General features: G+C 42.6%; 1 protein-coding gene across 2 annotated transcripts; it reads left to right on the top strand.

Annotated features, from left to right (window-relative positions):
• The first annotated feature begins 1,688 nt into the window (after positions 1-1,688).
• Positions 1,689-23,749, top strand: tbx22 (T-box transcription factor 22). Of its 2 annotated transcripts, none has more exons than XM_076877173.1 (8): positions 1,689-1,747; positions 17,430-17,688; positions 18,851-18,952; positions 19,028-19,202; positions 21,255-21,419; positions 22,219-22,283; positions 22,591-22,676; positions 22,770-23,749. In XM_076877173.1, exons 2-8 carry the CDS (start codon positions 17,666-17,668, stop codon positions 23,294-23,296), a joined length of 1,143 nt encoding a protein of 380 aa, XP_076733288.1. In that variant the 5' UTR covers positions 1,689-1,747; positions 17,430-17,665; the 3' UTR covers positions 23,297-23,749. The 2 variants fall into 2 exon arrangements, with proteins under 2 accessions (XP_076733288.1, XP_004563296.2); XM_004563239.2 differs by lacking the exon at positions 1,689-1,747 and adding an exon at positions 16,698-16,995.
• The last annotated feature ends 2,410 nt before the right edge of the window (positions 23,750-26,159 follow it).

Here is a 26,159-nt window from a genome sequence, read left to right on the forward strand (position 1 = left end):
CGTCACTGACATGTCTTCATGTGGATCCACCATAATCACCATGTGCCTCCAGTGAGAGAACATTTAGTGGTCAAAGAGAACGGGAGAGCAAAAGAAGATGGAGAAACAGAGCGGCGGATCTCTCGGGGAATGAGCAGCGATGCTGCTTCACAGCATCCAAAATTTTGAGTGATCCTTGCCCCACCACACACACACACACACACGCACGCACACACACGCACGCACGCACACACACACACACACACACACACACACACACACACACACACACACACACACACACACTTCTCGCAATCACATGTGGATCTGAGACAAGGGTGACAAATGAGTCTTTCCTATGAGTATCAGCTTCTAAAGCTGCGTTTGCTCCCTCACAGCACTGCCTGTCTTGTGCTCTTCATCCTCTCAGCTTGGCTCACCTCTGGGAAATGTAATAATTTCATGCTGAAGGAGTTCTTTTGGGGTGGTTGGGGGATAATAGGGTAGGATTGGGTTGCACTGGCTATTCTTAAGTTTTATATGTGACTCCCTTATGAAGTTCCTAAGCACTTTTAACTAGTTTTTTAAAAATATATACATTCACTCTAAACCATAGACAGTATGTAAATAACTCTTTATATATAGTCTGGCTACAGAGAGGTAGAAAATATTTGTAGCAACTTCCATGCTAAACATAAACCTGTAAAGAGGAAGTAATGCTACAAGCTACAGACATTTTAGAGCTAAATAAAGTGTGTGAACACACAGTCATGTCTGTTCATAGGACTCTCTGCATGCCTGTAACTACGTACACACTTACTGCTTCCATAGCAACAGAGAAAGTACCTGCTAATCAAATGCACTGACCATCAGCAAGAGTGAGCCCCTCTATAAAAGCAATTGCTTGGTCAGACCATGCAGTGTGCAGAGAAACTGCAAAAAAACAAAAAAACAGCAAACAACAAAAAAAAAACAACAAAAAAACTCCACAGGCGTCAGTTAGCATGTTAAATGTTAAAGTTCATGGCAGTACAATTAGAAAAAGACAATTAATGAAAAACAGTTACTTCAAGTTACTGTTGCTAAAGGTGGTTTTGAAAACTACTGGATCATGGGTTTTCTGACTTTTCACAAAAGGTATAACTTTGCTATATTTATGTGGATACACAAGGAAATATTGTGCGATTTATTTTTCACAATTTTTTGTAGCTAAATTCCTAATATGCTAATTTAACTAAAATCATGTAAAATTAGCGAAACTTTTTGCAGTTTAAGGTAGGTCTTGTATATTGTTTTTGAAGGATTATTGTGAAATACGTATGCTATTATACATTTAATGTTACTAAATTAATTTTATCAACTGCTAAGCATTAGTGCTTCCCTCTTTACTTTCTTAAAGACTTAAACGCCAGATTAGCAAGCTAATGCTAATTTTAATCATTTAGCGGTTAGCCTTTTAGCAGTTACTAGGAGCAAATTATTAAAAACAATAAATGTTATTGTTTATCAAATTCAATACATTTATGCCATTCAGCCAATTTTAATTCACTGATACATACATTTCAACTAAGTAAACCCAAAGTTTTAGCTAAGTTTGAATGTTCAAAAGGCTGCCTAGATTTAAGATGAATGGCTGTTTTCTTAACTTATGACCTCATGTTGCTGCCTGTCTGTCCATCTTTTGTCTGCTTAAAGCAACAAAGAAAAAGAACAAGAGGACCCTGGAGCGAGAGGATTTTTAAATCTTGGGAAAGGGCAAAAGTAAAAGGTGAATCACACATGTACTGCGCTCAACTCAAGGTAGACAACTGGCGCAGGTGGAAAGAGAACAAAGACGGAGGAGCAGAGGAGAACAGAGGGATGGAAACGGATGTATGTCTGTTATGTTCTTGAGGGTTAAACTCTGGGGAAATTACCTCATTGCAAGACCTCTCCAGAGTGCTGCAGCCATGTTGATTTTTCACTGGTAACGCATACACTCACACATACACACACCCTCCGCTGAACTGTGGCCAATAGCATCATAGCCTGTGCGAATCACTTCCAGATTCAGTAACGTCACCTCTGTCAGGTTCACGGGAGGAACACACACACACACACACACACACACACACACACACACACACACACACACACACACACACACACACACACACACACACAGAGAGAGCCTTTCCAACAGAGGGCAGCAGCTTGATCTCTATTTTGATTCACTTATGACACAGAGGTCAAATCAAGGCTTTTTAATTCCACCTCTTTTAACTGAACTCAGAGAGGAACTATCCTCACATCATTGTGTGGGAACAGCTGAGGACTGACAGACTTAAACTCTCATGGCTGAGAGCCATGAGGCCAGAGTCCCTCGCTGGACTCTAACATGCCCCTAATATGGTTTTAGTAGCCTGCAGAGGTTAGGGAAGAGGCCATTGGGAGGCCATTGGTTTATAACCTAGGATGACAGGGGAAATGAGAGGGGAGGAGTGACACTGCTTTCCTTTTGCAACCGCTGTTGACGTGCCAGTGACCACTGACCGTTTCAACAGAATACTTTGTGGTCAAAAGCAGACCGGGGCCTTACTGCGAAGCCATTAGGTGTCAGTGTGCTCAGTACCAACGAGTCCAGCAGAAATATAAAGCCTTAAAAATCCGATTTACAGACCACTTATAAAGTCATTAGTTAAAGACCAGCCTATATTGAGGACGATATATTAAAAATCTATATTCACTCGCAGTGCTGCCTAACTTACATTTTTTTCTAACAAACTTTGTAGTCTCTTGATCACATCTACAGTTGTTATTATAATTATTTTAACTGAAGAGATCACTGATTAAACATGTATGTCATTTTATAGATCAGTAAATGATAAATGCAATGATACAGAACAACATTTTTAGGAATGATATAAAAGTTACAACTGTAAACATGTTGCAAAGAAGACAAATATGATGTCTAGTGAGGATGAAAGTGATAGCCTGTGTGTGTGTGTGTGTGTGTGTGTGTGTGTGTGTGTGTGTGTGTGTGTGTGTGTGTGTGTGTGTGTGTGTTAGGTAGGGGCCCACACAAAGCCCTCAATCAGACAACTTTCAAATTAGCGCTCCATAACTACATCCTGACTGGAGCTTTAGACTTCTGAAATGTATAGTCCTTACAAAATCATACACACACACACACACACACACACACACACACACACACACACACACACACACTTTATCAGTCATTAATCTATCAGGTGTCATTAAGAGGGGGAGGATGGGCTGATTGGAACCAGAGGGAGACAGAGTGATGTCAGACAAACACAAAGCTCTCAAGTGTCTCCACGTCCCCCCTTTTATCCCAATCATCACTGCACACACACACACACACACACACGAACACACACACACACACACACACACACACACACACACACACACACACACACACACACTCTCAGACTTGTATATGTGACTGACATGTAGACAGATAAAAGTGCCTACAAGGAAAACGTTTATTCGCGCCGCTTTGCTCCTTTCCCACATCTGAAGCAGAGCAAAGATCTTCCATAAAGCTGGATCAGTGGAGAGCCCGACGAGAAGATTGAAAAGCTCTGACTGCAACAATAATGGGAAATAAGCGTGCGTGAAGACAAATGTGTATCCATAATGAATGAGCTCGTGCTAAGAAGGGCAGAGGGATTGTCTACCCCCCCTGCCCCACCCTCTTCCTTGATTCCCATGACATATACGGTAACACTTTCAGCACATATGGCTATCTTTGGAGGGCGAGCTATTGTTTAGCAGTGGCAGTAATCTCTTAAAGCAGTGCTGCTTTTCCAGGCTGAGAATGGATCTCTTTATTAACACTGACGGAGGCTCATTATCTATAAATACAGGCGGGAGCCACTAATAAATCATTTCTCATGGCCCTGATAGAGCACTAACCACAAGGCATTAAGGCATCGTGAAAGAAAACCGCACATTGGCAGGCAAAATCCCACTTGTGTGTGTGTGTGTGTGTGTACAAGAGTCACACCAGGCTTTGGCAGCTGGGATGATGGGGCAAGAGCTGGGCTTTTGATTGAAATAGCATGTTGTCTTTTGAGCTCCCATTTCGGCAGCGTTTAAATTATAGTGTCTCTGCGGGGCTGCAGAACGTCTCTAAGGGTGGGAATAAAGTCAGGAAAGAGAAGTTTTTTTTCAGTATATGTGAGGACACTCTGGATATGAGTGAAGGGAAGTTGAACAACTCTTAATTTTCCCCAAATGCTGGTCCAGGCGCTGCAGTAGCAAGATTAATTAGTTTCTCCAGCTTCACACTGGTGTCAAAACCTCGCGTGTGAATTTTCCTGTCACCGGGTGTCGTGTCGTTTGCGGTGATGGCTTTCAGTAAAATTACAAGGGGCGTAAGTTAGGTTCCAGCTGCTACACATAAATTATTCCAGTTTATGTGTAAAGTCACCACTAATTACTTAGTAACTGTTTCTTGCAAGTTTCAAATGTGGAACCTGATAAATTGCGTGCTATAGTTGAGATTTTCTTTACATTTACTTGCATTTCTTACAAGTGGTTGAAAACATCAGTGCACGTGTGAACAAGAAAGTGTTTGATAACAAGTTTGAAATATCAGCTTAAGGGGGGATGCTGTATGTCAGCGCTGTTCCCACAACATCCTCCTGCTGCCTTTAAATGGCTAAAGCGTTATGTGAAAAATGAGAAACTGCTCACTCACGGGCTAATGATTTATGGATACTGTACAAGCTGACCAGGGTTAGGTCAGATTACTGATAAAATGCAGCTAAATACTCCTTGAGAGTGTAACTGTAATATAATTGCACATCTTTTCAAATGAAATCGAAGTTGATTATGGTTACGCATGTTTCTGATTACATGACACAGTTTCTGATTACATGCAATGATGTTAATTGGATTTTTGTCCCGTTATGAACCTTCAAGCTCATTGTCACCGTGTTGGTGTTTAGAAACTGAATGTGCGAGAAGTCACTGGCCAATGAGCATACCAAGGATATTCCTCCTTTCTTAATTTAATAATGACCATAATATATAAAAATAGATGTGATGTTCTATTTACTATGACCTGAAAACTGATCCAGGGGAGTAATCAGGAAAGGGAAAGGGTACGGTGGCCCTGGAAGGCCAAATGGACTGCAACTTAAGAAAACAACAGCAACAAGAAAAACGCTGCAAAAGCACAAAAAACACAACGGAAATAGGAAAAAGAAAACAGAAATAGGAAAAAACTGATTTCCAAAAGCACAAGGGAAGTGTTCCTGGGAAAACAATAACCCGACGGACCAGTTACAGGAACCAAAATATGCTAAGAATTGCTCTTGGAGACACTTACAAGAAGTGGAGGGTCTATTGGTTTTATGAGGAAAGAAAAGATGAGAGGTAAGTGTGTTAGCCTAACTATTAGCCTAAAAATCCATCATCAGTATTATATGAATCATGAGACTAAAACACACTTACCTAGCATGTTTGGTTCCTGAAGTGTTTCTGGGGTTATTGTTTCCCCAGAAACTCTTCCCTTGTGCTTTTTGGAAATCTGTTTTTTCCTGTTTCCGTTGTGTTTTGTGTGCTTTTGCAGCATTTTTCTTATTGCTGGTGTTTTCTTAAGTTGCAGTCCGTTTGGCCTCTCAGGGCCACCATAGGGGAAAGGTCACAGAGCAGGGGAGCCAAGCGTTGTCTCCCATTCATTTCTATATCTGGGAAACTTTATGCAACCAGAGGAGTCGCCCCCGTCTGGCCATTAAAAAGAATGCAGAAACTACATCTGTCTTTTATGTGTGTGGTGTTTTCATGCTCAAACAAATGCCCTCCAAGGCAGAATCACACCATCTCTAGCACTGTAGCACAGTCGACCACGTGAATGTGAAATTGTATTTTAGCATCACAATGAGTCTTTTAAATTCAAACCACAGTTTTACAAAACAGCTTTCACATCAAACATAACTGCAGATGCTTGGTGAACGTATTAATTATTATTCATGTCATACAGTGTGTGTGTTTTGTCCCGGCTCCCTAACAACATCCCAATGTTCTATCTATCTATCTATCTATCTATCTATCTATCTATCTATCTATCTATCTATCTATCTATCTATCTATCTATCTATCTATCTATCTATCTATCTCGTAACTCCTGCACTCCCAGCATGATTTAGAATTAATAACAGTTAATCTTTATGTTAAAGCTATGTGTGGTGTAACCCATATTAAATGGTTTAAATGGTAATGATGCATCTAAATCCAGTAACTATCCTCAATTTTACAAAGGGGATAGTCATCTAGAGAAGGTTGTAGAGTTTCCCTGCAGTAAAAACACATCCATTGCAGCACAGTATTTTTCCAAAGGGAATTACAGTGTTCATCTTAAAACAAATTTCCTAAACTATTCATGTACAGCATATAACCCACTGTTCTTTAGCTTAAACAGGCATTTTCAGCTTTGTGACTTTTGGCTTAAAAACTGAGAATTCTGCTAGATTAATATTTCCTATATTCTTCTCCTCTCTGCCGTCTCTCCCAGCTTGTGTCTAACTCGAGGCCAAACCAGCCAAACTCTGACAGTTTGACCTTCCTCAGAGGTCACTCCTATTCTTACAGCAGCCAGCCCAGCACGGCCTCCTGCTTCAACACAGGCCAGCCCTGTATAACTGATCATACCGCTATCCAGACTCATTCTGCAGAGATGTGGGAATGAAAGGTCCGATTAGGGCCTGCTGGAAGTATTCAGCACACAGTCGCTACCCTGCCCGGCCCATCACTCCAGTCGGCGGCCCCCTTCTAACCAGCCCCTGCTCCCCTCCGTCCTGCGCTCCTCAGAGCTGTGATTGGCATGTGAATTACAGTGTGTGGTGATGATAATAAGAGTGCTAACCGGGGCCAGGCCTGCGCCTTCGAGCCAGCAGCCAATCCCAGCTGGCACAGCCTGAAAGACAACCGCTGCCACCATCTGAAGAGGCAAATAAAAATGACAAGCTAACTGTTAAAGAACTGCTGATTTTTCACATGTTTTAAAAGCTTTTGTAGCTCTGCCAGATCTTTCTTTCTTTTTCTTTCCACCCAACTTCTTCTTCTCCTAAATTTTCACCCTTCTCCCTGGCCGCCTGCGACCACATCCAGATACACGAAACCCCTCATTTATCAGGGAAATCTAAAAATAATCCCTCCTCTGCTGCGGTGTGGCTTTGATAAAAAAAATAAATATTGGTGTTCAGAACGATTGTGCGCTGTGGGACAGAAACAGATAAAGACATGCGTGACGGTTCCTCAACAGCTTTCCACCGCATGCATGTGAAACGACGGATTTCCCCCCCTCAAATAATTACTACTTCCCCCTCTCACCATACGTGTTAACAACAGCGAAAGGAGCACTCAACACATTTCAAACTCCTGCTCAAGTCAGCGAGCCATCCAGAAAGTGTATTTACGTTGGAGCGTCGTTCACTTTTATGCATCGCTCTATCCAAACATTCCCAAAATCGTGTGGTAGTTACACATTACAGTATTAGAAAATTACACCCTAACACCCGGCAGATTAGTTTTTCACCCCTTGACATCCTTCTGGGAAGTAGAGCTCTCATTCCCAGGGATCTATTCCTAAATCCCAACTTTCCCGGTGCCCCGTTCAATCAGCGTCCTGCTTGGCAGAGTTGCCCCGTCTGGGCTGTCTGCGAGGGAGAAAAGATGCTCGGCTCAGACCCTCACATGCAGAGTCTGACTCTCATTATCAATTACGGCTGTTTTTGTTTCTTTTTACCACAGCCATTAACCACACTGTTACTGGCAGCCAGGGGGAGTTAGTGAGAGAAAGAGGCAGGCAGAGAGAGAGGGAGAGAGAGAAAGCAATTTTCATCAAAAAGAATTAGCTATCCAAACAAGTGAGACGAATGTGCCGTAGAGTCAGTTTCACAGTTGGCCTCATGAAAGCATTGTGGACAGATGAAGATCTATATGTTTTTAATGGGAAGAGGGTGAGTAGTAAGGGATAAGTAAAAGCTTAGGGAGAGAAAAGAGGGAGGGAGAGGGAGGACATAATTCACAACACACTTGTGGTGAGAGGAGGAGGAGGCCTGCATCTTGGCAGAGGCGCTCCTCTCCTCTCCTGCTTTCCTCTTGCCCTCGCTCCTTTGTTACCGGGCTGAGACAGAAGGAGCCAGTGAAGGCTGGATGCCGTGACACATGAGCCATTAAATCTTCCTGCACTGCGGGCAAAGGGGGAGGCGGGGGCAGCAGTACCAGGCCCTGTGCCCAAGATCCCCACATGCTGCCAGGCTAGAGACCCAGAGAGCAGACAGCAAGAGGGGATCCACAGAGGGAGACAGAGTTTCACCACGTCTATAACTATTGTAATAACTCATAACAACCCCCCCAAGACTAAATGATCTGTAGTTGATTTAGAAATGTGCTGCTGAGGAGCAGAGACAGGCTGAGCTTTCTATCTAAACTAATCTCAAACTAATTTTTTCTGTCATATGCATTTTGGTACAAATTTAACACCAACCGGATACCTTTTTCTTTTTTTTAAACAACACAATGTTTATAATACAGTGTTCCCAATTTCCACTATGGGAACTGTTATGACTAACATTATTAATGGGTGTGTTTAGCCGCTCACGGCACATAGTTGACATTGTGGTCTTGATTAAATATTGGAAAAGTCAACATAGCTTGAAGCACAAGACACAGCGCCATTACTACAAGTTAACTTCATATCAACATAACTTCCAGGAGACGGTTTGTTTATTGTTCATTCCCTTAAATGTGTCAAGCTGAAAAGCCTCAGATCCTCCGCTTCTCATAATGCAACCAGGTCCTTTTCAGGCGTCTCTCTTGGCTCAGAAACGGCCTTTCTTGGGTGATTTCATATGTGAGTGTACGGTAATTTCTCCATGTCAAGTAAAGGCTAATGAGTCTGTGCTGTTTGTTTGTGGGTCGTTCTGCAGAGCAGCTTCAGTTTTGTATTTAATAACTGAAGCTGCTCTGTTGAGTTGAGATCAGATGACTGGCCATTGGCCATTAAGATATTTTCTGACAAAGTCTCATGTGGCCTTCCTGTTCTTACAGTTTTTCCTCAGTTGCTTTGGTGCATTTCTCACAACAGAATTGATCTCTGCACCACTACTAAGGCTCTTCTCAAAACAATTAGTGCAAACTGCAAAACATGGTGGATAACTTGCAAGAGTGAGTCACTTCATCAAAAAGAAAAGTCAGTTGCTCAAAATAAGTAGTCAATGCTTCAAAAGCAAGTCCCTTAATCAAAACAGATTATTTTCATCAAAAGCAAGTACTTATATCAAAGTGTCAGGGCTGTCACAATTACAAGTCATTACACCAGCACCTTTGGTCACAAAATCAAATGGTTTGAACATGTTCTCATTGTGACGGATTTCTTTGTAGGTGCTTCCCAATGACATGTCAAGTCTGGACAGCATGCATGGCATGTTGAAAACCATAAATTGTAAAGGAAAATCAAGACACTTCATATGCACTCTTGATAATATTTAATTGAAACTGTTCACAGCATTGTGCAACTGGGGAAATACAGTAAATCAAACATGCAGTAGTTATGAAACAAAACAAAAAAACAACAACAAAAACAGAAAAACAGACACTGCTGCATATCAATCATTGATATCTAGACGCTCCCGTCTGTCTGCCCACATATTTGCATCAACATCACAGCGAATGTCAGCTCTATCAAAAGTATCTTCTGGAGTGTCGAATCCACCCTCTGCAGGACTCTGCTGTGATGTCATCACAAGCTGCATCCAGAGCTGCTAGCAGGGTCATTTGGGTATGTGGATGCCTGTCATATACCTTCCACCTCCAGGAAGAGAAAAACTCCTCAATTGGATTTAGGAATGGAGTGTAAGGAGGAAGAAATTCCATAAGCATCCTGTCGTGTGCTGCAAACTACTGCCTGACTACAGCAGAGTGATGGAAGCTAACATTATCCCAAACCACTACATGCATTGTCCGATTGTCACCAGGATCATCCCTTTCATTTTGTGGGATTAGGTCCCTATAAAGAGCGTCCAGAAAAGCCAACAGGTGTTGTGTATTGTATGCACCAACACGAGGAATATGGGTGTGAACGCCATTTTCTGAGATTGCTGCACACATTGTAATATTTCCTCCTCGTTGGCCTGGGACATCAACGGTGGCTCTTTCTCCAATGTGATTGCGTCCACGCCGTCTGCCTTTTGCGAGATTGAATCCCGCTTCGTCAAGATATACAAACGTGTGCAGGTGTTCCCTGGCTTCCAATTCCAGGATACGCTATACAAAGGATGAGAATGAAAAATTCTGTAATGGTGCATTTGGCACAACAGATTGTACAGTTTGAATTGTAAATAGGATTACAGTAACATGCATAAATGTAAGTGCAGTGCATGGCCTAAACTTTTACAGTAAACAGAGGTACATATGCAAACATGTTTTACCTGTACATACTGGTGACGGCGCTCCTTCACTCGATCACTGTTCCGTTCAAATGGTACTTTGGTACTTATGAGAGCATGAGGGTGGGAATGGATGTCTGTGTCTGTGTGTGCCTGTATGTCTGTGTCTATATGTCAGGTTGGGTATCAGACGCCACCTCTCTGGGGACATCTTGGGCCCTCCAAGGTTTGGAGGCCTATCTCCACCCACCACCACTTCCCCTGCCGGTGGCGGACTCCCTCAGGTATCGGTGCGTTGGTGGTTCTTTGTATCTGGGGGTGGGCGTCCGGGTACACACCGGCTCACTCCTTGGCGGCCGCTTATTGGGGCTCGCTCGGGCCACTTTGGAGGTGGGGTGCCCCCGGCCTCTCGGCCTGGGGCTCGGTCACTCAGGCACAGCTGGCTGCCGGCGGAGCTCACGGGCGCGTCACTGCAACTCCCCCTGGCTTCTGCTCCGCGGCTGCTGAATGAGCTCTCATCTGGGACTCTCCTTAGCTCTTACTGGGACAGTGGCGCGGCTGCCCCTCTGTGGGTCTTCCTTGGTCTCTTGTGTTCTGGGGGCCTCTGGATGTCTGGAGTTTTGATCTCCTCCATACCTGCTTGATACCCTGGAGGACGGGGCTGTGGCTCCCCACACTCCCTAGCAGATCATTACATGGAGAAACCTTTGGAATGCAAGCATGCTGATCCACACAGGTATGCACACAGGTGTACACATGGGTATTCACAGATGCGGACTACAGCTTTCTTGGCTGCTGCCTCAAAGCACACTGTGCGCTGTCTATCTTGCGTGCTGCACAATATCGTTTACTATTTAGTAACTATTGATATCTATGACTAGCTAGTTTATTGTGATGGTGCTTTTTTTTTTTTTTTTTTATTATGTTGCTCTTTGTTGTTTGCTGTCTCCCCTGTTTTTTTTGTTTTTCTTTCTCTCCATACAGGTGACCCAGGAGTTTTTTTTTGTTTTTTTTTGTTTTTTTTTTCTCTCTTACCCCCCTTCTCACCGTCTCTTCTCCCCTTTGGTTTTCTTTCTTCCTCTCCCCCTCTTTCTTTCATTCTTTCCCCCTGTCCTATTAAAAAAAAAAAAAAAAAAAAGGATGACAAAGGATGAACTGAAGCTCCGCCATCACGTGATGTCACATGCTGCTGTTTCTGATGTCACTTCCAAACAAAAAAAAAAACAAAAAACAAAAAAAAACAAATGGTACTTTGTACAATCGCTTCATGGACATTTCATTCCGTCTGAGGACTCTGTCTATGGTGCAAATTGATATTGACTGAATATTTCCGAAGATGGTGTCATCTTCTACGACAGTTCTTTGTATTTCTCTCAGTCTCAAAGCGTTGTTTGCAGCCACCATTGCACAAATTCTTTCCTCTTGCTGCGGAGTCAAAAGTGGACCTCTTCCACCTCTTCCAGGTTGTCTGGCAGTCCTTTTTGAGATGCAGATGAAAAAAACAAACAAAAAAAACACAAACATAAATAAGCGCAAACATGCTTACAGTAATTGTTACAGGACTATCATTCAAAACTCCTTTCTTTACAGCATTACTGTATTGTACCACAGCACACTATGCCACACCTGGGCCTAGTCTGCGCTTCAGTTACAGTACGTCTATATGTAAAGATAAGGTCATGTCCTAATGCAAGTCTCCTGTAGGACTATGAAAGTGCAGAGCAAATTAGTTTGTGCTGAATAACTACATTACAGTATGCTCACCCGTTTTCCCGACGAAATGTCTGAATAATAGAACTTACAGTAGTTCTCCCAACATTTGGCTGCACCCTTCGACCAGCCTCGGCCATTGTGAGGCCATGGTTTATCACATGATCCACAAGTGTTGCCCTGATTTCGTCAGGAACGTGTCTATGTGGTTGGCCTCTTCTTACCCGGTTTTGTCCTCATCCTCCACCGATTCTCACACCCCTCTTCCACAAGGCTGACGTTCCATGTTCTGCAGTTTTGTAGATTCAGTATGCACCTCATGCCTGTCTGTTGGTTTACACATTATATATATACTTGTAGAGTAGGGGATACTATAACGCGATTCACCTGTGACTGGGTAGAAGAGGCTTTTCATTGGTTGCAAGTAAGAGTAACACACACCAATTTTCATTAGTGTGAGATAAGGTTCACCTGAGAAAAGTAATTTATGGAGATTTTCATGGAAACTCCTTAAAAATAGGGTTTTCAAAATGGGTGTACAAATTGTTTGACAAGATGTTCAAAAATTTTGAGTGCACTGACACAGGCAATGAAATGAAGACTATTAGTTGTAAGGACAATGACTATTCAGCCGGTACAAGTATAAATAATTGTGACATTCATGATAAAAGCAAGGAGATAGTGATGAATAGCAAGTCAAAAGTGACCATTCTTTAGATATTTGTACTTACTCAACTGCTTCATGTCTAAAGGCATTTGGACCTGTTCATTACCTGCACCATGTTAGGCAGGTAATGTGGTATGTTTCAGTTACTTTTCTCTTCCCAAAAAGTTCATTTTGGTTTCATCTATCTTAGAACTGTTCAGGCTCTTTAAGATATTTTCTGACAAAGTCTCATGTGGCCTTCCTGTTCTTAAGTGTAACCCATATACTCAAGAATCCTCTGAATGTGTGTGTCCAATCTGTTGATTGCAGACAGTGATACTCCAACCTCCTCAAACGTGTTTTTGACTTGGCTAGATGCTGTGAAGAAATGAAGGAAAGAATTCTGCAATCATCCACTTTAGGTTTCCTCTGTAGTCTTTCTGACTACACTATACTATTATTCATTTGGACACTTCTTACGTTTTGCTATCTCTCTTTAATAGTTGATTTTTCTTCCTAAGAATAACCTCCCTCACTGGCACTGACATGTTTTCAGAACTCATGGTTCCAGTGAAGAGAGACCAAATGAGAGAGTTCAACGGTCAACTCCAGATCTTCTGCCTGCTTAATTTGTTACAAAATAACATGAAAAGAGGCCTCATCTGTGAAACTGCTTTAACTGTAGGATTACTGCCGAGCCTCTGAAAACTGGGGACTGTGTATAAAAATGTCTGAAATTCCTGAGCAGTTAATGAATACTTTTGTTAAGCTGCCTGAAGTAAAGGCGAAGGCCTGCATTTCAATCCCATCTTGATTGTTTGGTTTAAAATTCAGCTACAAAATGATTCAGAAAAAAAAAAGTTCTTTGGGGACCTAACTGTAAATCCAGAAATTAATTTACATGCGGTGATGATGTGCAGAGAGTGTGTGAAACTCCCACATGCCGGATTTATGTGTTGAGTATATGATGGTCATTAAATTCACAGTTGTGAACATAAACAGCAAATAGCTCTACAATCCATTTGCTGATAAACTTAAGGGTCTCTTACATTTTTTTTACCATTTCATCATCAGATTTTGGAAGATAGCGTTTGGATGACGTTCAACAGCAAATCAAGAACCACGATGTGCTGGCACACAGAGTTAATTAATTACAAGTAGAAGAGGATGTGATCAGTCCCAGTGACTCTCACATGAGTGCTGCTGCAGATGCAGAGGCAGTGAATGTGAATGAAGGCTTCATTCCTGCAGGGACATGAAAGTCTGAGAGACACTGCTGTACCTCCAAGAAGAGGGACAAGGCAGAGGTTATGAGTAGCAGATGTGACATTACACAGATGCACATCCCTGGACATGATGACATGAGGATGAATAGCTTCTGTTTGGGCTTCCTTATGCGTCCTTTTCCACGTCTGCTTCGAATGGAAAACAGGAGCAGACGATGACGATAACAGCAAACAACACAAAAATGAGCACATCATTGTCATAGCAGTCATAGTACTCCAGGTGAGCCGTCATCCATGTACCAGCACAGAGCAGAGAGGTCACATCCCATTAGAGCCACCGTCCTACATTTAATCACTCTGCAAACGTCACAGGAGACAGGCAGTGGAAGTTTGACGTTTGGCAAGAGAGCTGGCATCCCGTGCCCAGAATAAGCCTCACACACACACACACACACACACACACACACACACACACACACACACACACACACACACACACACACACACACACACACACACATGACCCAACTTAAAACAAACCATAAGGGAGCCCCGTCACATCCATTCAGCAGTGAGCCACAGACAGCCAGGCCTGTTTATAAACACACACGTTGCGAGCTGTGAGCCTGTGCGCACATGGGTGTGTGGCTGGTGGTGATTATTCTTTGGGCCCTGGCCTTCAGCTCCAAATAGGCACAAACTTGGAAAAAACAAATAGCTGTGAATAAACAACGCGAAAACTGAAGTGCAGATAATAGAAAAACACTTCTTATGGACAAATAAAGGTCCTTTAGTTTAAGGCCAATTATTTGCTATTAATTAAGGCCCTGTATACAAATCAACAGCATGGCAGCGAGAAGCCGGAAGGCGAAAAAAAATGAATGGGAAACCTAATTGCAGCTGGTCATCGAACTTCCGCTTTAATGGAAACCCGAGGCCTCCCTCTTAATTGGATTTGAATCCCTTGTTTCCGCCAAGCGCGTGCACGCATATTGTGTTTAATAAGAGGAAACATGTGTGCCAGCCATCCCTGAACGGCCGCAGGTTTGCGCCAAATCAGAAAGCAACAAGAAGGTGCCGGGCCGTTTAGCAGAAAGCCAGGCGAGGCGATCGCTCGTCATCACTCTCCTGACATCCCATAATCCCATGAGAAAGATTTATGAGCTGACTGGCGAAGACAGCACGGAAAGCAATCTCTCAAACATGCGAGGAAAGAGACTGCGCAGGCTATTTCTATCAGTTTTGAGCGTCTTTTTCCAATAAAAGCCAGCAGGAACAGCAGCAGCAGGCCGCAGCCAGATCCGATCTGCTACACCCTCCTCCCCCCCCAGCCTGAAACCACGGCGGGTGTTTGAGATGCTTTGAAAGAAAACGACAAGTTAGGAAAGAATAAACACGAAGGCCGGGGTCCGACAGCAGGTTATATGATGACAGGGAACATGTGATTCCGGTTGGTCATAGTTCTCCATTTCCCGGCTGTTGTCAGAGATTTCCATCAGCAACCAAACCAACCGTGCTGTAAACACAGCCCTCATTTGTTTTCTCCTCAGAGCAATTACACCATGTGATTAAAAAACATTTTAAATAGAGCCTTTGCTGACTTTTATTTGTGTAAAGCGGATCTATTTCATGTCGAGCAGTAATGTAATAATCCCGAGCTGTCATTACAGACCCTTTTTCTTCCCCCTGTGCGCCAAACTCCATCTGATCCACGCATTTATGAGAACCAGACTATTGCGCACAACCTCACCGGGTACCACGAATAAGAACCCCACTTCTGTACCAAGGAAACGGGAGACGTGAGCGCGCTTTACGGAAAGCCTTCAAATTAATATAGGAAATGTTAGCTTCAGCAGACATGCAGAGAGTTTCACGGTGATATTTTACCTTCCAGATGGTCCGAGTTAACAGATCTAAATATTTGTGCCTTTCGCCTCCTTACAATATTTGACAGAATAAGTGTATTAACCTATGGGCCGTCTAAATAGGAGAGCATCTTAGAATGCAAATGAACGGCTTATTTGTTTAAAAAAAATGTCCTTTACATTACAACATTTACATTTGACGAAGATACAGGATAAATTCAAGCCATCAAATTTATTTTTGTCTTAAACGTTTAATTTTATTATTTAATATGAGTCGAAGATTACTGCCCAAATTTATGAACTGACCTAAGAATTTTGAATTTCTGAGGACAGTGAGGCGCGCAAACATGCTCCTACAGGCTGTTCCGAGACCAAAGTAACACACAGCAAAAAATATCCAACATCTATCGAGTCCTTTTACTTTTCTCTCAACGTTAAGAAACAAAAAGATATTTCAGATAAGCTTAATTCAGGTGCGTATTGAGCCAAATGGCTGCTTGTTTTGGTTCCAAAGTTCCAACGTCGAGCGCAAAAATACTGATTATGAAATGAATGTCATTATTTCACTCTTTATTATTTCACTTTATTCTCATTCGTTTCAGTTAATATGAATTTCAGGTTACATTAGAGTTTAGGTGGATGTCTACTACGGCGCGGGGCCGCACGTGAAGGAATGCGCGCTCTCCCCTCCTTCTCTATGACGCGCAGAGCGGAACCGGAGGAACGAGCTCTCTGTGAGAGAGGGAAGGCGAGAAGTTGATCCGGTTAAAGGGGGGAAATGTTGTAGTGAGAAGAGGCGTGCCAATAATCAGGGAGGTGTTTTTGATGCGGTCGCGCGTCTCGGAGAACACATGGGAACGCAGCGGTTTAATTACGCAGCGTCACGCGGAGCTCCCTGAGGTGCTGCGGCTGCTGGTGTTTGCTCTGCCTGTCTTCTTCTGAGCGAGCTAGGGGGCTGAACTTTGTGCGGGACGAAGTTAAAGTTCGGGGGAATACAGGAGCCGTACAGACGGTGTTTCCCACCAGGATGCAGGGACTGAGCTCCCGGGCTCACGCCTTTTCGGTGGAGGCGCTGGTCGGGAAGCCCTGCAAGAGGATTAAAGTGTCGGAGGAGCACGAGCCGAGCAGCGCTGACACCAGCGGCGATAGGAGCATCTTTCCCGGTGAGGACACTTTTGCTTAACCGCCGAGAGCACCCTGCTGCTTTTTATTTGAAGGACTTTTACGCACAATTTTGGGGGAAAAAACAGAAAACGCACAACTTTCTAGTTGCAAGGTTCAGTTGATTTTTCATCTTTAGGCCACATTTAAAGTTCTCAAAAATTAAAATTCTCATGATTTAGAATATATTCAATCAGTTAAAACTCAAGAGTTATCACGTGAACTTGCTTTTGAGGAATAGGGCTAAAATTAGCTCGCTCTAGGAACTTTAACATTCATGAAGTAAAATAAGATTTATAATATTACCAATTTTTAAAATTTCCCCAAATTAAAAGTTGGGGAAGTTCTGGCTTTCCATTAAATATATATAAAAAAATAGACACATTTCTGTGTTTTTTCTCATTTCTCTTTTTTCACTCCTTTCCCCACTTTTCAGACCAGAATAAATATCCCATCAACCAGCTACAGAAAGCATGTCCGACACCGAGGAGGGGAGAGGACCCCTCAGCCTGTGACCCGCAGGGACAGACTGACAGATCACAGACTGAAGACTCTGACCCGAGCAGCGAGGAGAAGAAGCCGAAGGAGAGCGACTGTCGGCCGGACAGAGAGGTCCGAGTAGAGCTGCAGGGCTCCGAGCTGTGGAGGCGATTCTACGAGATCGGCACCGAGATGATCATCACTAAAGCCGGAAGGTAAAACATCTGCGCAAGAAAGACTAAATTCAAAGAAGTTCGTGTGAAGTCTTAGCCCCGCACAAGCCGTCTTCCTGCTGATTTTACCAACTTTAACCAGCTTTTTTATTTAAAACGTTTAAACTCCAACTGTATTTGCCTCCACGTTAACAAGCAAAGAGCTACAGCCGTTTTTCTGTAGATCACCAGATACAGTGCAGTCTGGCCGTTATGTTTTTAGTGCCACAGTTTGAGATTTCAGTTAAAACGACAGTTTAATCAGATACTTTATCTTAGTGCAATTTAAACCCGTCGGTTTAGTTTTCAGTCCGGGCCTCTGAAGGGGATTACCCCCGCAAATAAATTTTAAAAAGACTTGTCTACATTTTAATGATAACTGAAGGTGTGCTTCCTCATTAAAGCGTCTGTTGCAAATAAAATCCAATGTGGAGCGGGCTTATCAGGCTATGATAATTACATTAACTGTTCTGCGGTCACAGGTGCGGCTTTATCGAGGATTTTAAAACGCTCTATCAAGATACAACCAATCGGAGGCGAGCAGAAGAACAACAGTGTACAATAAGATCACTCCCTAAACTAACGAGGCAGCTATCATTAAACAAATTATGAGGTTCAGAACAAAAACTGAAAGTGGCTTTTCATCACGTGGAAATATGTCACTTACTTTTGCTTTTGTGAATTAACTCATATTCATGAACTAAACCGTTTTCTAAATCATTCTTAGCTTAGTATTTTACCCATATTTGCCGATCTGTAAGATCTCTTTTATGTGACGCATCGTTTGCACAGAGAAAACTTGTTGTTGGGAGTGTAATTAAGCTTCTATCTCAGGTTCGCAGAAAACGGGTTCTTGCTCAGATAAATGAGTTATTGGAACATGACTGCGCGCGGAAATCTAAGTTCCGTTTACTCAATCACCGACAACACGCGCTGTAAATCTCGGACAGTGACGACGCCCTCAGGGCCCCTGGAGGTCCCTGAACTTTCCTGTGAACCTGGCCGGCAGAAGCAGAAGCGTCTCGGCCTCTTCTTGTCTTTAAGGCGTCGCTATAAACTGAAATCCGTGATGGCCAAATACGCATTTAACAGTTTTATTAAGCAGCTTTCATTAAAGAGATCAAACACGACTTCTCTCTTGTTATTTTTCCTCTCCTCTCATCAGGAGAATGTTTCCTTCTATGCGCGTCAAGGTGCGCAATCTGGACCCTTGCCAGCAGTATTATATCGCGATGGACGTCATGCCCGTGGACTCCAAACGTTACAGGTGAGCGCCGATTTTTTTTTTATTCTTGTTGTTGTTGTTTTTTCCTTTTACTTACACGCGCTTTCCTCCACGCAGGTATGTGTACCACAGCTCGCAGTGGATGGTGGCTGGAAACACGGATCACTCCTGCATCTCGCCGCGGCTCTACGTGCACCCGGACTCCCCGTGCGCAGGAGAGACGTGGATGCGTCAGGTCATCAGCTTTGACCGAGTCAAGCTCACCAACAACGAGATGGACGATAAGGGACATGTAGGTAACCCACACGCTGCCTCCTGTTGCTCTTCTTGCTTTGGATAAGGATCAGATGCACTAAGATTAAAAGGGAGTTCGTTTTTAAAGCGTATGTGCTGAAGATCATTCTTTAATTTTTGTGTATTAGATCATGATATTAACAAATCTTTTTAATCATTTTTATGTGTTTCTGCGTGTTGCTTTTGCTTTTCTGACTGCGTTGAGAGTTTCAGTCCTTAAACTGCTCTCCTACACATTTGTAACATCGAGGGGAAACCTGGATATCTTAGAGGGAGGAAGGAAGCGGAAATACTTCTCAGCTCCAAAGTTTACCGCGAAAGATTTAGCAATCTGCAAATGTTGTGACCAGGGAGGCATCTGGAGGCTTTTCGACTCGATCCTGCTGTTTATACGTCCACGCTGGAACTTGTGTGTTTATGAAATTAATTTCATGTTTAAAAAAAAAAGAAAGAAAAGAAAAAAGACAAGAATAACTTTCTCGAAATCCACATCTCTCGTGGTCAGTGTAAAATCTCAAATGGACATTTTACGCATTTTTAATTAACTTTATTGTCTTCACTTTTTTTTCTTAACATATTGCTGTTTGTCAGTAAGTGCTGAGTTTATTTTAGAAAGCGTTTCCCTCCACTGTGAAACCTCATATATCACATTACCGTTTTTTTATTGGGCTTTTCTCCTGTGAAAAGAAATAGTCTAGATCAGAGGTGTCAAACATAAGGCCTGGGGGGCAGAATCAGCCCGCTGAAGACTCTAAGCCGGCCCATTGGGCAGCTATAGAAAATGGGAAGGAGTGGATAGAGTTTAAATTTCTATCTTTAATTTCATAAATTTTACAGCTTTTCCTATTAATAAAACCTCTCCACCTCCATCGCCTTTCATCATACAACATCACAGTAATTTACTAACAGATAAAGAGCTAAATTTACAGGAAAGTTACTGTTTCAAATATTAAATATCAAATAATATGAAAATTTTAATGAGTCCACAATAATTTAAAAAACAAAAACGTTTGTAATTACAGGATAGTCTGTTTATATTAAACTGTATTAAGAAGAGCTTTAGGCTTTATAATTACAGAACAGTGAACTATTATAGCCTTTTCTATGATTTTACACATTTATCATGTTGTTTCACCGACCCGGCCCATTTCAGATCACTTAACATCAAAGTGGACTGTATGTGGCCCACGACGCAAAATGAGTTTAACACAGCTGCTCGAGATGTTAGGACCACAAATTTTTACAGTTGTGCTGTTACATTTACATGTTTATTTGTTTTGACTCTTTTCAGTGTTTTTAATCTACTTTCCCAAATATATATTAAAAAAATGATAATATTAATATTCCACCTCAAAAAATTGTGCTATAAAACCCCCAAACAACCTTCTAGGAGACCAGTTTTACTCCATGACAATATATGAGGAACAAAATAATTGTTTCATATATTTTGTTTTGTTCGCAAAGAGGTCACATGTAACCCATAGTGTATTACTAATAATTTGTCAGACCTTTGTTAGTAATATGACATATTTAACCATATTTGATGTTTTATTAGGTTTATTTGATGAAAGGCACATTTGTGCTAAATACTTTTATAAAACGTAGAGCTCTTCATAATTGTATTTTAAAGACTTGGATATTTCCTTTCATTATCCTGTTAATCATGTAACCTACTGTCGTGCACCAGAAGAAGATTTATATCTAAAACAGCCTGAAATCCACTTTTTTAATTTCCTTTTTTTAAGAATGAAATTTATTTTAAAATCTGTTTTACATTTAAAAAAAAACTACAAAGTACAGCAAAATTTAGTTTTTGCCAGAACTTTCTTTATTTTTTTGGATTGTTAGCACAAAAAATGGAAATGACAGATTTACAAAATTGCATTTTTTTTTTTATTTTAAAGGGGTTTTTTTATATAAAAAACAAAAAAGAACATGCAGCTGTAATACTTGACATGTCCGTTTCTGATCTGAAAGATGATTCCAAATTGATGTCCACCTTAAAAAATAAATAAATAAAAAGCCTTTCATTCTTCGTCTCATGATGCAGATCATTCTTCAGTCGATGCATAAATACAAGCCACGTGTGCACATCATCAAACACAACCCTCGCATGGACTTGTCTCAGATCCAGTCGCTGCCTGCTGACGGAGTGCACAGCTTCTCCTTCCCAGAAACAGAGTTCACCACAGTCACAGCCTACCAGAACCAGCAGGTAACACTCAGCAGCAGTGCTGAAATACTTCTCAATACTTCTCACAAACAGAAGGTTTGAGCTCAGAAACTAAGCGCACTAATGTTGGATTGTTTCTTTAATAAACATCTGACTTTTTCATGAATTGGAACATTAACAAAATGAAGTGATGTTTAATAAAGAAAAATCAGTCAGTGACTCTGTGTTACTACTGTTTGCCAGATTTGATCAAAAAACAGATGTTTAGCCTTTTCTTCCTTGGCACGGTTGTTATGATGATGTTCCAGTGAACAGCTCAGGCTGCTTGACCTCATAAAATGTCCACATTGTGAAGCCAGTGAGGCCCGGTTCCATGTGCTCGCAGCCAAATCATAAATTTGCAGTGTTCTGATTTTCTGCTGGTCCAATTGCTCAGAGAGGGTGTGTGTGTGTTCCCGTCGAGGGGACCTGACCCTGCTGTTGGCTACCATTCCTCCAGTAACAGAGCCCTCCGCAGGGACTGCCAGCTCTTTTCATCAGGGCTCATTTTACTATCAGTGAACGTGTTATTACAGAAACGCAGTAACGAGCTGTGACTGCGCCGACTGCCGCCGTCCACGGCCTATTAAAGCACAGGATAAAACCGAACGACCCTGAACCCCTTCTGCAAGAACCCCTGTTTGACATGGCTGATCGCCTTGGGTGCTGCTGGGAGATGCAGTCCCGCGGGGGTGCTCTGCCACTCTACTCTATTGTAAAAGCTGAGCTCATTGTTAGCTTAAGCACGTCAACCGTTGACAAATCCACTCTAACCCGTGTCTGTTCCTCTCCTCTGGGCCAGATTACAAAACTGAAGATCGACAGGAACCCCTTCGCCAAAGGCTTCCGAGATCCAGGAAGGAATAGGTATAGCAAACTCTCACTGAACGCTGAACATAAACACTTTTTATTTAGCTGAAAGTGCTCCACTAAAGGACCCAAGAGGGATTTAAAGTTCAACCATTGAAATCTGAAGCCACATAAAACCTACAAATAAAGCTGAGCTGAGTAGTGCAGAATTTCACACCTCTCAGTACCAAAATTTAAATACCTGGAATAACGTTTTTCATTGCTTTTACAGTATGTATAAATAAGTGTGTGTGTGTGTGTGTGTGTGTGTGTGTGTGTGTGTGTGTGTGTGTGTGTGTGTGTGTGTGTGTGTGTGTGTGTGCAGGGGAGTGTTGGATGGCCTGCTCGAGTCATATCCCTGGAGAGGCCCTTTCAGCCTGGACTTCAAGCCTTTCACCATACAGCTCCAAGGTAAAGTGCTCCAGCTCTATTTACTTCTGAGATTTGACTTTTTTACCGTGTTGATTCAGTGTCTTATTTTTTTCCTGTCCTGTCCGCTGACAGGGAGCTCAGGGTCGCCCACCAGCAGTGTGAAGAGCCTCCTTTCCGTCTCTTCATCTTCATCCCTTCACCCGCTGTCCTGCCAGGACGCCGCTGTCCACGCTTTCACTCTCCCCCTCTACAGCAAGACCTCCACCACCTCACCCAGCATTTCCCCTCTGCCCAGCAGAGCCTTCTCCTCCCTGGGAGCAGACAGACTGAGAGGCTTCTCCCCTCTGCCTCCTCTCACAGACCTCCCGCTGTTCTCTGCGCTGCAGGGGAAGAAACCGCCCCACTGCAGGGACCCGTGTCCTCACGAGTCCCCGGGGTCTCCTTGCCTACTCCCCTTACACTGCCCTCTCAGCCCTCAGAGCTCTCCTCTCCCCCCACATCTCTCAGACACTGTAAGCCCGTATTGCCTCTACCGCTACAGCTTCCCTCTGAACCCCCAGCTTGCAGCCATTTCCCGGCACCCCAAACTAGCCGAAGACACTACAGACTGTCTGCTGCGCCAGCCTCCCTGGCTCCCGACCACCAACCACTGCCTCTGACGGCTGGACGGCACTTGCGGGCTCCGGCCCATTGAGCATAACAATCCCAAAACTGAACACACAAAACAGAAAGGGCTGATCCTCCTTGATCTGACTGAGAGGAGAAATGTGGCTGTGGGGACTTCTTTGTATTTATAAACTCTTTTACACAAACGTGTTGGAGTTACCAGCACAAACAAGCGATCCCGAGGCAGATTGCGAGCAGCTCCTTTTCATTCTGCAATCTCGTCTAGAGCCAGAGAAGCCAAAAACGGAGTAAACAGAAACATTCCTGTTCAGGCAGGATGCAGATTTTTATTCGGGACAGATTGCTTTTGACAGTTCAGTCCACAGTTTTACTGCATCAAGGGCTGTAACAGTGTTACCAAAGAGCATCAGCAATGAGGTATGTAACAGAACTATTATAATGAACGTGTTTGTTAAACTGACCATAAGTGCCCATTAAAGTTTTTTCGTGCTTTTTGTTGAGCTCCACAACTTCCAAATGGTCTTTTTATACACTTTCAAACACGGCAGTGCACACATAGCACACGCATAATGACAGTTCTGCTTGAACATAAATGCCAAATGTATTTCAGAGTAAAGCACACATGCAGTATTGAGCAACAGGAAGCGAGTTTGAAGGAGACATGATGAAAGGGTGCACATTATGTTCCAATTATCTGCCGCTGTCCATTTAAAGTGAACAAAAGCATGTTTTGTGTTTTTTGAATCTCTGCGTCAGGCCTGGCCACCCCTGACTAATAACATGAGCTCATCAGGTTTCTGTGTGATTTTTAGGGGAAGAACCACAGCTGCCAGAATCCAGGCAGCCAGTTTCCATTCCTGCATTTTATTACCAATAATAAGGCTAATCAGAGATGCATGGAGGTGAAATGGTTATTCAGTAGAGCCCTTTATTCGGAACAAGAGCTTTGCTCCCTGAAACAGTTTAAATCAGCTCTTTTCTTGATTGTTGTGTTGTTCAGAGTCAAATGAAAAGCTATCACTACTGTTGGCCAACACAACACAGTTGTTTTGGGGTTTTTTTTGCGTTCATACCAAATGGGGCACACCCGTTCAGCCACTGATGTGATAATTCCTGCCTTCAGCTCAGTCAGAAACCAGCACCCGTTCATCCCTGTCTCTCTCCTCCCTCTCAGCAGAGCTAGGAACAGCAGTTTAGGAAAAGTGGGGAGGGAGGGAGAGGGAAATGGCCTGTTTCCCGACAAACGGTCATAACCAAACAGCAATTTACTTGTCACAGCCGAGCATGGCGGTGAGCTAATGTGAGCTGGACGTGGAAATAGCAGGAAGAAGTTAATTGAGGATCTCGGTAAGGGGATGGCCCGTGTTTTGGTGAATGGTCAGGTGCGCCGCTATCAAACAGCCTGCTCTTTGTCTGCAGACCAACATAATCTGGACAGGTTATTTGATACTGTCTGTCATTTCCATTTGGCCTGCATAGGACAATCATTTTAAACTCCCTTCTAATTCCTGATCTTTCAATTAGACAAATTGCTTTCATACCAGGAGGGCTGAACATTGCACCTGTCACTCTTCAGTGAAGCAGGCACACGCTTGTGGTAGATATTAGAAGGAAAAAGATAACATGAGCATGTGGGCCTAAATATGAGTGTGCTAAATTGAAAAAGATAAACAAGAGGTTTGACGCACATTCATAGAGTCTGAAATAGCTAAAACTGTGTTTGATAAAATTCGGTTAAATTCAGTGTTGCTTACATAGCACCAAATCATAACAACAGTCGCCTCAATGGGCTTTATATTGTAAGGTAAAGACCCTACAATAATAGAGAGAAACCCCAACAATTAAACAACCCCCTTTGCTGTGAGCACTTGGTGACAGTGGGAAGAAAAAACTCCCTTTTAACAGGAAGAAACCTCTGGCAAAACCAGGCCCAAGCTGGGGGCAGCCATCTACCATGACTGCACATTGTGAATTAATACATGAAGGAGCACACTTACACTGTAGGCTTATACTTGTTGGTTTCAGCATATAGCAGTGTTCATAGTATCATGTCTTACTACGTAAAGTCCACGATGAATGGTGTACCTGTAATGGTCAAAAAGCTGAACAGCTGTACCTCATCAATGTCCATCAAACAATTTTTCTGCCAATAGAAGGAGAAATATGCCGCTAGTCTATGTTCCACCTAGAAAAGGTGGATTTCAGAACTCGTTACAGCAGTAAAGTCAGAAAAGCAAGAAAAAACAGGATTTGTTTTGCTTCTCAGGAGGTAGAGCCAGTCATATGTCACTAGCAAAGCAGTGCAATACTTGTTTTCTTATGGTTAAAAACACCCCTGCAGCACGCTTATGGATAGATCCTGATCAGTACTCCGTGAATGGCTTATTTAGCAAGTCACAAATACGTGATAGTGGCAGTAAAGATTCAATTTAATTGTTTTTAAAGGTTTTACACTTTTACTGCCATTCCCTCATGCCATCTTGGATTGTTAATTTGGGGTTTGCGGGACTGCTCCGATTTTCCAAATTGGAATTTTTTTGTTTTATTGTTTTTAATTTTGTTTGATTTAAATTGTTCAAGATGAAAATTCTAACTGGGAATTGTAAATTCTGTCTTCCAATTTCATCTGGAAAGCAGAATTCATATAACAAATAAAAAATAAAATTTTTTTTAAAAAAAAGCTACCTGGCTAACTGCAAAAGTATCCGGTCTTTAAGTCTGACGTTATCAACTGTTTCCGGGTCCAAACTCCACTTCAGGTCCCAAAGTCAAACTAACACTGCAGCATCACTGAGAGCTAAAAACTGTTTAAATTCTTTCATCTTTAATAAAATGATCAGTGTGGCTGCTCTACCAGGTGTAACAATTAAGTTTAACATCCAGGCATCCATGAAA

This window comes from Maylandia zebra, linkage group LG2, assembly GCF_041146795.1.
Source record: "Maylandia zebra isolate NMK-2024a linkage group LG2, Mzebra_GT3a, whole genome shotgun sequence".
NCBI classification, from domain to species: Eukaryota; Metazoa; Chordata; class Actinopteri; order Cichliformes; family Cichlidae; genus Maylandia; species Maylandia zebra.